Below are 13,421 nucleotides of genomic sequence, written 5' to 3' on the forward strand. Positions count from 1 at the left end.
AGGTAAGCAAGAGCCAGAGGTACATACAGTGCATTCAGAAAGTATTCAGACCCTTCACTTTTTCCACATTTTGTTACGTTACAGCCTTATATTAAAATGGATTAAAAACATTTTTTTTATCATCAATCTACACACAATGTCCCAGAATGAAGAAGCGAAAACAAGTGTTTAGAAATTTTTGCAAAGTAATTAAAAATAAATAACTGAAATATCACATTTACATAAATATTCAGATCCTTTGCTATGAAACTCAAAATTGAGCTTAGGGTCATCCTGTTTCCATTGATTATCCTTGAGATGTTTCTACAACATAATTGGAGTCCACCAGTGGTAAATTAAATTGATTGGACATGATTTGGAAAGGGGGACACCTGTCTATATAAGGTCTCATAGTTGACAGTGCATGTCAGAGCAAAAACCAGGCCATGAAGATAAAGGAATTGACCGTAGACCTCTGAGGCAGGATTGTATCGAGACACAGATCTGGGGCAGGGTATAAAACAATTTCTGCAGCATTACAGGCCCCGAAGAGCACAGTGGCCTCCGTCATTCTTAAATGGAAGAACTTTGGAACCACCAGGACGTTTCATAGAGCTGGCCGCCCGGGGAGAAGGGAATTGGTCAGGGAGATGACCAAGAACCCGATGGTCACTCTGACAGAGCTCCAGAGTTCTTATGTGGAGATGGGAGAATCTTCCAGAAGGACAACTATATCTGCAGCACTCCACCAATCAGGCCTTTATGGTTGAGTGGCCAGACGGAAGCCACTCGTCAGTAAATGGCACATGACAGCCCACTTGGAGTTTGCCAAAAGTCATGAGAAACAAGATTCTCTGGTTTGATGAAACTAAGATTGAACTCTTTGGCCTGAATGCCAAGCGTCACGTCTGGAGGAAACCAGGCACCACTCATTACCTGGCCAATACCATACCTACGGTGAAGCATGGTGGTGGCGGCATCATGCTGTGGGGATGTTTATCAGCGGGAGGAACTGGGAGACTAGTTAGGATTGAGGGAAAGATGAACGGAGCAAAGTACAGAGAGATCCTTGATGAAAACCTGCTCCAGAGAGTTCAGTACTTCAGACTGGGGCGGAGGTTCACCGTCCAACAGAACAATGACCCTAAGCACACAGCCAAGACAACGCAGGAGTGGCTTTGTGACAAGTCTGTGAATGTCCTTGAGTGGCCCAGCCAGAGCCCGGACTTGAATCCGATCGAACATCTCCGGAGGGCCCTGAAAATAGCTGTGCATTGATGTTCCCCATCAAACCTGACAGCTTGAGAGGATCTGCTGAGAAGAATGGGAGAAATGACCCAAATTCAGGTGTGCCAAGCTTGTAGCATCGTAGCCAAGAAGAACTGAGGCTGTAATCGCTGCCAAAGGTGCCTCAACAAAGTACTGAGTAAAGGGGCTGAATACTTATGTAAATGTGATATTTCAGTTATTTCTTTTTTATTATTTTGCAAATATTTCTAAACCTATTTTCACTCTTTTATTATGGGGTATTCTGTGTAGATTGATGATAAAAATTGAATTTAATCCATCTTAGAATAAGGCTGTAATGTAACAAAATGTGGAGAAAGTGAAGGGGTCTAAATACTTTCTGATTGCACTCTGGGTGAAAGGTGAGGGGGCAAGATGGGAACCTGAGGGGCAACGTTTTCACTCAGATTTTGGTGGATATATTGTATGCTGCCAGATCAGGTAGTTGAGTCCGCTCCATAATATCAAATTAAAGACACATGGATAGGGAATTTTTAAAGGGATATGCGCCATACAAGGGCAAAATGAGACTTGCTTAGATAGGGCACCATCATCAACATGGATGAGTGTTGTATGACTCTATTTCCCTCCACAGTTGCTGCCTGACCCACTGAGTTCCGCCAGCAATTTGTTTTTGTTCAAGATTGCACCATCATGCCTCTGTTTTTCTCAACGGTTTCCAGCACCAACCGTTTTCTTTTTAACCGAGTAAATTCAGGAGCATCGGCTCTCTCGGGGAGTGATAATAACGTGGAACTTTCTGCTGCAAGAAGCAGTTCAAAGAAATAAGAGAGATGCATTTAAGGGGAGGCTTGAAAGGAGGCAGGAATAAATGGCTTTGGTGGCTGAACACAATGAAACACAGGAGAGATAGATCTATTGCAGAACGCACAGCATTGTCCAGACAATGCTTCATTCTCTCTGTTATCTGGCTTTAGAACACTCCTTCCATATGCTGGAGTATTGTCCAATTTATCTGTACCCTAGTGCAGATATTGGACTTTGTCCCAGGAACTGATGCTCCACAATGCTGATATCTATATTCTGCACTCTGTATCCTCTCCTTTGCTCTATCTATTGTACTTGAGTTTAACTTGATTGTATTTATGTATGGGATTATTTGATCTAATTGGATAGCATACAAAATAAAGCTTTTCACTGTACCTAGGTACAAGTGATATTAATTAACGTAAACATAGATGGGCCAAATAATCATTTTATGTGCCATTCTGTCTGTTTGTGAACAAAGGACAGTTTTTAATCAATGGTTTCTTTATTGTAACGTGTGCCAGGCACAGTGAAGTATTTTTGCATATAGCTCATCAAGACTATCTCCCGTACAAAAGCACAATCACTGCTGAACCCACTGACTCCATATGCATGAGCCGCCATTTTACATTCCCAGCTGCAGCCAGACACAAAGGCCCGTTGCAGCCATCGCCTCCATTCCAGTTGTCCCGCGTCACAATGTTCCACACCAGGCCTGGCCCTCTCTACCCCTCCTTTCCCAGAGAGCACCTCCTGCCGCCAGCCTTGAGGGCGTGTAAGGTATGCCTCCACCCCCCCTCCCCCCGGGTCCGCTTTCTGGGCCCATTGTTCAGCGTCAACCACTGACGTTGCCTCCTTCCACCCCCTTTCCAATTCCCGGTCCACAGGGCTCGACAGCCTTCCCACTCCGAGCGAGACGGGACTGCGTTTGGGATACAGCCACTGCATGCCGGGTCACTTGGCTGAGTCTCAGCTAGTGGCATTGACAAAGTGCATAAACATCTTGAGGAGACATTTGTTAGGGGACTATAAGTGTTGGGCACAGACTAGAAGGGCCAAGATGGCCTGTTTCCGTGCTGTAATTGTTATATGGTTATTTCAAGGATAGACACAAAATGCTGGAGTAACACAGCGGGACAGGCAGCATCTCTGGAGAGAAGAATGAGTGACGTTTCGGGTCGAGACCCTTCTTCAGACTGATCTGAGGAAGGGTCTCAACCCGAAATGTCACCCATTCCTTCTCTCCATTTTGTGTCCATCTTCGGTTTAAACCGACGTCTCTGCAGTTCCTTCCACCACACCTTGTTATTTCATGTTATTAGTGGAAATGTGAGACAGAAAATGTCCCCATGGGAAAGCACTGCAAGCAGCAACAGTCCAGGATACCTGAACTAACGTGACATCTCTTGTTGAAGTTGCCGAAAATAAATGACAAACAAGAAACAAGATTGTACAAGGGAGGGCGTGAGTGAAAGTTATTGTTTCTGGTTGCAGGATTACAATGATGAGATCCGTCAGGAGCAGCTGAGGGAGCTCTCGTACCTGAACGGCTCGGAAGATTCCACTCGAGGACGGGGCACACGTGGACGGGGGGTTCGAACCCCCCTCACACCGGCAGTCAGGTAACTCTTCCCGGGGGGGGGGAAAGGGCACAGGGTCCGGTCTCCTCCCCTCGAAACTGGGAATGACTGGCCCATTCTTAGGTGTCCAATCGGAACCAAAGTGGGAGTGGGAGACTCTTCCATGGATAGTTCATAAGTTCATGCGATAGGAGCAGAATTAGGCCATTCGGCTCATCGAGTCTTCTCAGCCATTTAATCATGGCTCATCTATCTTTCCCTCCTAACCCCATTCTCCTGCCTTCTCCCCATCATCCTTGGCACCCGTACTAATCAAGAATCTGTCAATCTCTGCTTTAAAAAGTGTTTAAGAAGGAACTGCAGATGCTGGAGAATCGAAGGTTACGCAAAAAAGCTGGAGAAACTCAGCGGGTGCAGCAGCATCTATGGAGCGAAGCGAAACCTTCTTCAGAAGAAGGGTTTCGGCCCGAAAAATTGCCTATTTCCTTCGCTCCATAGATGCTGCTGCACCCGCTGAGTTTCTCCAGCTTTTTTGCGTAACCCTCTGCTTTAAAAATATCCATTGATTTGGCCTCCACAGCCTTCTGTGGCAATGAATTCCACAGATTCACCACCCTCTGACTAAAAAAAAAATCCTCCTCGTCTCCTTTCTAAAGGTGCGTCCTTTTATTCGGCTGGGTGGTACATTGTTGTGCACGGCCTCTGTGTGCTCCCTGATGTACGAATTCAAGATTCTCAACGCCGTACCGAATGTTCCTTCTGCACTTCCTTTGATTCATCATGTGCAAGGGATTTTCAGAACTCAGTGGGGCCATTGCAGATTTTAAGGTGGTTTTGAGTACAGTCCAGGTAAAGCAAAGGATGGTGGTCAGCGTGGTCTCGTTGGGCCGAAGGGCCTGTTTCCAAGCTGTACCTCTAAACTAAACCAGGCCGCATTGCCTGGTGGGATCAACACTCCCTCAAGCTCTGAGTTGCCGCTGGACCAGTTTGTGTCCCACAGCCGCCAGTTCACGATGGCAGCCGGCCACCAGGGTCCCAGTCAACATAGGTCGGGATGTTAGTATCAGCAGTGCCAGCGATGCCCCGAGTCTGCAATGAGTAAACTGTCCCGTGTTCTTTCAGGGGACGCGCCACTGCCCTCCTTCCCGGACGTGGAGTTCCGGTTCCCAGACCGCCGGCAGTGGCCCGTGGGGTGCCCCTCCCACCCCACGCGGGCAGGGGCACCGCAGCACCCCGCGGTCGGGGAGGACCAGGAGCAGCGGGCTATCGACCTCCGCCACCCCCGGAAGAGGACACCTACGATGAATACGTGAGTACTACACCCTAGCAAAGAACAGGTGTTGCACTAGTGAGACCGAACATGCCTGGCCCGCCCCGCCCCGCCCAGCAACCCAACCCTGCAGACCAGAGGCCTAGAGTGAGCCATTAAGGACCCAGGCTGGGTAATCAAGCCTAGATTCCAGTAACAGGTCATTCCTTAGTGCTAGTCTTGCAACAAGTGTGACTGAAATATATAACTATGCAGTGCTTGTATATGGATCACAGGAACATATAACAAGATGTTGCAAGCACTACATGCGTGAATATATACAGTATGTATGTGTGTATGATTTATAAATATTACTGTGTGATGGCACAGTGGCGCAGTGGGATGTCACAGCAGCGCAGCCCTATTGCTGCCTTACGACGTCAAAGACACGGGTTCGCTTCTGACCTCGGGTGCTGTTCTCCCTGTGACCATTTGTGTTTTGGGCTGGATGCTCCGGTTTCCACCCACTTTCCAAAGATGAGTAGGTTTCTAGGTTAATTGTCTTCTGCAAATTATCCCTGGTGTGGCGGATAAAGCTAGTGTATGCGTGATCTTAGTCGGCGGGGATTCGGAGGGCCAAATGTATATATATATATATTATACAGAGCATTCAGAAAGTATTCAGACCCCTTCACTTTTTCCACATTGCGTTACTTTGCAGTCTTATTTTAAAATGGATTAAAAAAAATGTTTTATCATCAATCTACACACAATACCCGAGAATGAAGAAGCGAATACAGGTGTTTAGAAATCTTTGCAAAGTAATTAAAAATAAATAACTGAAATATCACATTTACATCAGTATTCAGATCCTTTACAAAATTGAGCTTAGGTTCATCTTATTTCCATTGATTATCCTTGAGATGTTTCTACAACTTGATTGGAGTCACCCAGTGGTAAATTAAATTGATTGGACATGATTTGGAACGGCACACACCTGTCTAAATAAGGTCCCTCAGTTGACAGTGTACGTCAGAGCATAAGGCTGTAACGTAACAAAATGTAGAAAAGTGAAGGGGTCTGAATACTTTCTGAATGCACTGTAGAAACATAGAAAATCGGTGCGCCATTCAATATTATCATGGCTGATAATCCAAAATATCCCGTTCCTGCTTTCTCCCCGTTCCCCCCTTGATTCCCTTAGCTAAATCCAACTCTCTCACACTCGGAGAGTCATCTGAGGGTTGAGGCTGCACCAGACACATTTGCACATGTGGATCCAGAGGTCAGGACTCTCTCCGCTGGGAGACCCTTGAGTCACAAGTTTCCTGTTGCAGTCTAAACCCAGGGGGGCATGGTGGCTTCTTTGGCAAGGTTAAGGAGGTCAGTTGCCACGGAAACATCCTGTTGCACTGGAAAAGGGAGAAAAAGAAAGAGGAAAAAATAACTTCCTCGTCTGTTGCTGTCTAACACCAGTGTGTGCTTTAGCTTTCCGTCGTGGCAATTCTTCCATTTGTGAATGTTTGACCTATGGGCTGTACGTTATCACAGTAGACTTTAAATATTAATTGAACAAACCAGAGGAATTTTCACTATAACTTCACTGACACTGTAGGGTGCGTATTTTCAATTTAGAAAGTTAATTTTTCCAATAAGGAATGGAACAGCTATCTGCCCATAGGAATATTCATCAATAAAATATTCATAAAACATTTTGCCAGGTCTTTAATGCTTGATGGAATTCTTATAAGGAACATGTTCAATTAAGTAATGGTTGTGGCTTTAAGCTATGCTGAATGACCCAGTGAACAGCCCACTATGTTGAAGTGTGCATCCATGCTCTGCAGCATCTAAGTGTATAATGTAAACTCTACCCACATGCAGTCACATAATCTTCAAGATGTTGATGGGTTTTAGGGGCGGCACAGTGGCAGAGTGGTGGAGTTGCTGCCTTACAGTGCCAGAGACATGGGTGCGATCATGTCTACAGGAACTGCCTGTACGTTCTCCCCGCGACCAGCGTGGGTTTTCTCTGGGTGCCCCGGTTTCTTCCCACTCTCCAAAGACGTGTAGGTTTGTAGGTCAATTGGCTTCAGTAAAATCGTAAATTGTTCCTAGAATATAGGATAGTGCTAGTGTGCAGGGTCACCGTGGACTCTGTGAGTGGAAGGGCCTGTTTCTGCGCTGCATATCTACAGTCTAAAGTAAAGGTGGTTCCAGATGAGGAATCTTGCCCAGGAGGGCAATGTCTTGCAATTGAAAGGCAGCTATCCAGTACTAAGAGGAGATGATAATTTAAACATCTCCAACTCGCGTTGAGTTTATTGTCAGATGCACAGGTATGGTGCATGGTACAAGTATCATGCATTTCGTTGTCTCTGTACTGTACACTGACAATGACAATTAAAATTGAATAAAAAAATTGAATCTTGAATCATGGAAATCTTGCTTGCTGCAGCATCATAGACAAATGCACTCAAATAATACACAAATCATAAATTCTACATAAAATAGCATGAGCAATAATTCTGCAAGACACTGGGGTAAGGAGGATTGTGCAATAAACATGACATTAATGCAAAACACAATTAGAAAACAAGTCCATGGTCGTGTGAAGAGGTGGTACGTAGGGTTCCGTTGAGGAAAGATTAGGGTTGTGCAGGTTGGTTCAAGAACCTGATAGTTGTCGGAAAGTAACTGTTCCTGAACCTGGTGGTGTGGGACCTCAAGCTTCTGAACCTATTGCCCGATGGTAGCAGGGAGAAGAAAGCATGCCCCCTCAGAAGGCTATGTATGTTGTCAATGAGTGTATTCAATGCTGAGATCAATAGACATTCTATCTATAGGGGGGACCAAGGGATATATGGATAAGGCAGAAACAAGTTGAATTAATCATGGTGTTGTTGAAAGGCTGAACAGGCTCGAGGGGCCAAGTGGCTTCCTCCTGAAGAAGGATCTCGACTTGAAACGTCACCCATTCCTTTTCTCCAGAAATGCTGCCTGTCCCGCTAAGTTACTCCGGCTTTTTGTGTCTATCTTTGGTTTAAACCAGCATCTGCAGTTCCTTCCAACCTATTTCTTACAGAGAGTCATAGAGTGCTACAGCGTGGAAACTGGCCCTATGGCCCAACTCGCCCACACCGGCCAACAATGCCCCATCTACCCTAGTCCCACTTGCCTGTGTTTGGTCCATAACCTTCCAAACCTGTTCTATCCATGTACCTGTCCAACTGTTTCTTAAACGATGGGATATTCCCAGCCTCAACTAACTCCTCTGGCAGCTTGATCCATACACCTATGTTTATGTGGAAAAAGTTACACCTCGGATTCCTATTAAATATTTTCCCCTTCACCTTGAACCTATGTCCTCTGGTCCTCGATTCCCCTACTCTGGGTAAAAGTCACTGTTCATCTACCCATTCTATTCCTCTCATGATTTTATACACCTCTATAAGATCTCTCTTCATTCTCCTATGCTCCATGGAATAGAGACCCAGCCTACTCAACCTCTCCCTATAGTTCACACCCTCTGGTCCTGGCAACATCTGCGTAAATCTTTTCTGAACCCTTTCAAGCTTGACAATATCTTTCCCAAAATTTTGAGATTTAAAAAATCAAGTCTGCAATTTATCCCATCAGATAAAGCATAACAATAAGTTTAATTTGACACCAAATTCACTTTCATATCTCAAGTATTAAAAAAGTTATGACAATTTTCATACTCGGAAATTAGCATCTTGTTCCCTATTGATTTTCAATGGACATTACAAAAAAGCTGTGATCTTGGATAGTCAAAAGCACATTTCTTAAGGAAAGATTAACATTTTTAAATAGCCTAAGTGTCCAAAGATTATTCACAAATAATTCACAATATAACATGATTTTTATATCTAATTTACATTAATTTATAGGCCAAATGGAAGGAATTTAGTGTTCAATTGCTGTAAATAAATGCCCATTTAAATCGGTTTTCTAGTGGGTTTCTGTGAACGCGCTGGTTTAGAATGTTCAAATCGCGCTGGATTTGTGCCCTCAAATGCCGAGAAAAATACTGCGGGATATAAAAAGCCCAAAATGAGCTAATCGCTATAGAAAATTTTAATTATAGGGTTATATACATGCCCCATTTAATGTAAAAATAAGGTACATACCTTTAATTGTTTGCTTTATAAAACCCTGGGGCTGCGAGAGGTTGCGAACTGAACGAGAGCTTTTAACATTATTATATCTACTATTCGAGGCCTATAAAACTAATAATAGCTTTTGGGACCGAGTCTTGCAGCGATTCTCCGTTAATGATTTACTAGGCTGAACATCTGCGATTGGAACAGCCTAGTAAAAATCGGGTTTTAAACCCGCCCCCTCCAAACAGCTCCAAAATCACACACAAGGGGTGGGGCAGATGCTCAGCCACGATTCAGGTAGGTTTTGTAACATACCTAATAGATGCTGCTGCACCCGCTGAGTTTCTCCAGCATTTTTGTGTACCTTCGATTTTCCTGCATCTGCAGTTCCATCTTAAACAATTCTATACTCAATACTCTGACTGATGAAGGCCAAAGTGCCAAAAGCCTTTTTGACCACCTTATCTACCTGCGTCTCACAATGCAAACTATTGTAGTTTATAGGATCTACACTCGGGAATTGCCAAATTAGGTACAGGCAGTCTCCAGGTTACGATAGGGTTCCATTCCCACAAATTGCTTGTAAACCGAACTGTCCGCAAGTCTGAAATGAACAAAAGCAAGTGCTGCAAAAGAAAAAAACAATTAGACAGGTACATGGATAGGACTGGTTAGATGGATAGGGGCCAAACACAGGCAGGTGGGACTAGAGTAGAGGGAACATGTTGGTCAATGTGAGCAAGTTGGACTGAAGGACCTGTTATCACGAATTACGGCTCTATGACACTGCAGGTGTTCAGCCAGGGGTTGTAGCACCCAGATGATGACTGTGCTCTGATTTAAGTCAGCTCTGTAGACGGTATCAAAGGATCTGTAGCACTGGAAGGTCTTCATCTCCTGCCCCCATTGATCCTTTCAGAGAGTTTGATGTGCAGCACTGCCTCACAGTTCCAATGACTCGCATTCAATCCAAGTGCTGTCTGCGTGAAACTATAAAGGTACTATGTGACCGTGTTGTTTCCCTCTGTAAATTTCTCCTTGCTTATGTGTGAGCAGCAGGAGGGGGTGGGGGGAGATAGAATGGGAGTGTTTGAAGAATACCCACAGAGGGGGCACACACTTCACACATTCCCCTGACATTGCTCTACAAACCTAATCCCTTGTCAGTCAGCACCTCCGGCTCGTAACCATATAACATATAACTCCTCCGGCACATTCACATATAAACTGGCTGATCAAGATATTCAAGCCACCTCATTAATGTGCAAACGCCATTGGCTCGTTAATTCATAAATTCCTCTGGCGCATTAGCATGTAAACTGGCTCATTAACGTAAACCCCGGTTCATTAATTCCTTTGTTCTCAGCAGCTGCAACATATGGCCAGGAGCAGATTAACCCAGAGTGTTCTCCCTCCACATAAAACACACCACTTCAGTGTCGCTAGCTTCCAGGAAACGAGTGGCAAGAGCCCCAGGGTACTGTTGCACCAGCCTGCCCTTCACCTTGATGTTAGCCAGCTGCTGGGGGAAATAATGGCATAAATTATAGGAACAGAATTAGGCCATTCAGCCCATCAAGTCCACTCTGCCATTCAATCATGGCCGATCTGTCTGTCTCTCTCAATCCCATTCGCCTGCCTTCTTCCCGTAACCTTTGACCTTCCCTGTAGCCATTCAGACCCAAGAGTTTGATGACTTTAGACTTTAGAGAGATACAGCAGAAAAACACACCCTCCTGCCCACCAAGTCTGCAGCGACCAGCGATCGCCCCGTACATTAACACTATCCTGCGCGCTAGGGTCAATTTACAATTTCACTGAAGGCTATTAACCTACAAACCTGGATGTCTTTGGAATGTTGGAAGAAACCGAAGCACCTGGAGAAAACCCACATGGTCACACAGGGAGGACGTACAAACTCCATACGTAGCACCCGTAGCAGCTCTGCCCCGCGCCACGTTTGAGGAATTGAGGCATTTTAATTATTGCTTAAAAGGGTTACAATGATAATGGGCAGAGCATAGGAATCTTGAGAGACTTGGCTCAGCTTTAGAAATTCAAGCCTTTCACTCAGGCCTGCAATACATCTCACTGGCTGAAGGACGGAAGGGAGGGGTGGAGGTGGCAGTCAGCTGGGGTCCCTTGTGGGGTGGCCAGTGGGCTGACTGGATGTTAGGAGGAGGTGGATGGGAAGTGAGGGGCCAGAGTCACGGTGGATTCTGCATATCAGCAGCGAGCATGGTCCCACATTGGAATCAACGTTTCCCACTGTGAGGGTGGGCAACAAAGTTCAGTCATCTTAATCTAAGCCAATTTAACCTACAAACCTGTACGTCTTTGGGATGTGGGAGGAAACCAAAGATCTCTGCGAAAACAGACGCAGTCACAGGGAGAACGTACAAACTCCATACAGACAGCACCCATAGTCGGGATCGAACCCGGGTCTCTGGCGCTGCAAGCGCTGTAAGGCAACAACTCTACCGCTGTGCTGCTGTGTCGCATACACAGTACAGGTATCAGGGATAATGGGGAGACGGCAGGAGAATGGGGTTAGGAGGGAGAGATAGATTAGCCATGATTAAATGGCGGAGTAGTCTTGATGGGCCGAATGGCCTAATTCTCCTCCTATCACTAATGACCTTATGATGATCCAGTTGAATGACAGAGCAAGCATGAGGGGCTGAATGGCCAATTCCTACTTCCATTTCTTCTATTCTCATCCAAAGCAAAAAGATAGGGATTGGCATGTCGACCTACTGATTATGTACGTAGGCAGGAGCTGCAATGGGGATGGAATTTGGGGAAGACAATGACTCAGATGTCGGTCGATAGTAGTTGAAGTGGCAGATTGTCGCGACCCAATTGTGCAGGCAGGGTTGAGGTTTGATGAATTGGAAAGCGAGGTAATCAGATTTTCCATCACTAAAGTATCACTTATGATGATGGGACTTGCCTTTCAGATCAACTTGCCAAAGGGACAGGAACACACTCAGTGCAGCTGCTAATTACATTCAACTCCCCAGCATTAGATCGCACTGCAGTGTGAAGAGCTACAACAGCACGTCTGGCCCAAGGCATGAGATCATTTACCAGCACAGAACTACGGGGATTTATAAGGGTATATTCATCCTCAGGACATGAGCATTGCTGGCACTTATGGTCCAACCGTTCAGGTGGGCTGTCTGCCAGAATCTTAAGAGCACATGGATTAGGTTCCACCTGTAGCATCTCTCCACTAGATCCGTCACAGCTTGAGCTAAAATAATCTGTTCGTCTGTGTGGTGTTAGCGAGGTAGATTCATAATTTTGATGCCACGCCGCTGAGGATTGACAAAACATGCTACAGCCAGGATGGTGCCTTAAGGGCCTGTCCCACTGTACGAGGTAATTCAAGAGTTCTCCCGAGTTTCCCCTAATTCGAACTCAGAAAATTACGGTAATAGCCCCTCGTAGGTACTCGGGGCTCTCGTGGACATTTTTCAACATGTTGAAAAAACCTCACGACCTTACCGCGTTTCCCGAGTACCTGCCGTTAGCGTCACGAGCCGCTAAGAGACGTCCCGAGCTCCGACGTGCCCGTTACATACATTCTATGTACATACCACAAATTTGATTTTTTTTTAAACTCGGGAGAGCTCTTGGGTAAACTCATATAGTGAGACAGGACCTTCACTTGGAAGGTGCCCGTGTAGCCATGCACCAGGTGGCAGCGGTTGTGCCTTCAAGAGGTGGTGTCTTCAGGAAGTTGTGTCTTTGGGAAGTTGTAACTTTTGGGAAGTAGTGTCTTTGGGAAGTTGTGTCTTTAGGAAGTTGTGTCTTTGGGAAGTTGTGTCTTTAGGAAGTTGTGTCTTTGGGAAGTTGTGTCTTTGGGAAGTTGTGTCTTTAGGAAGTTGTGTCTTTGGGAAGTTGTTACTTTATGAAGTTACTTAGTGAAGTTGTGGTTTTGGGAAGTTTTGTCTTTGTGAAGTTGTTACTTTGGGAAGTTGTAACTTTTGGGAAGTTGTGGTTTTGGGAAGTTGTGTCTTCTGTTCCTGAATCTAGAATGTGCTGTCAAGGTTTTGTATCTTCTGCTTGATGGGAAAGGGGAGAAGAGGAAATTACTAAGCTGATTAAGTTCGCTGCGTTCCCAAGGCAGCATGAAGTGTAGATAGAGTCAATGGAGTAAATGGGAGAGAGACTGATCTGTGTGATGGACTGAGCTACATCCACACTCTCTGCAATGTCTTGTGGTCTTGGGCAGAGCTGGTGCCAAACAAATCTATTGTGCATTCCTTTCTATGGTGCATCAGCATAAGTTGGTAGGAGTCATTGGGGATGTGCTGAACTTCCTTAGTCTTCTGAGGAAATAGTTGGTGTGCTTTCTTGGCCATAGCTTCAACATGGTGGGTCCAGAACAAATTATTGGTGATAGTTAAGCCTAGGACCATGGAGTTA

General features: G+C 45.4%; 1 protein-coding gene across 4 annotated transcripts in view; it reads left to right on the forward strand.

Annotated features, from left to right (window-relative positions):
• khdrbs2 (KH domain containing, RNA binding, signal transduction associated 2) overlaps positions 1 to 13,421 on the forward strand; it is a 393,514-nt gene that overhangs the window by 233,090 nt on the left and 147,003 nt on the right. For all 4 annotated transcript variants that reach the window (XR_008723423.1, XR_008723424.1, XM_055635050.1 and 1 more), the window contains exons 5-6: positions 3,529 to 3,656; positions 4,737 to 4,923. Coding sequence is in view for 2 of the 4 variants with exons in the window: in XM_055635050.1 (XP_055491025.1) it covers positions 3,529 to 3,656; positions 4,737 to 4,923 (315 nt within the window). In the remaining 2 variants the exon portion in view is untranslated. The remainder of the gene's footprint in view (positions 1 to 3,528; positions 3,657 to 4,736; positions 4,924 to 13,421) is intronic.

This window comes from Leucoraja erinacea, chromosome 5, assembly GCF_028641065.1.
Source record: "Leucoraja erinacea ecotype New England chromosome 5, Leri_hhj_1, whole genome shotgun sequence".
In the NCBI taxonomy this organism is placed as follows: Eukaryota; Metazoa; Chordata; class Chondrichthyes; order Rajiformes; family Rajidae; genus Leucoraja; species Leucoraja erinaceus.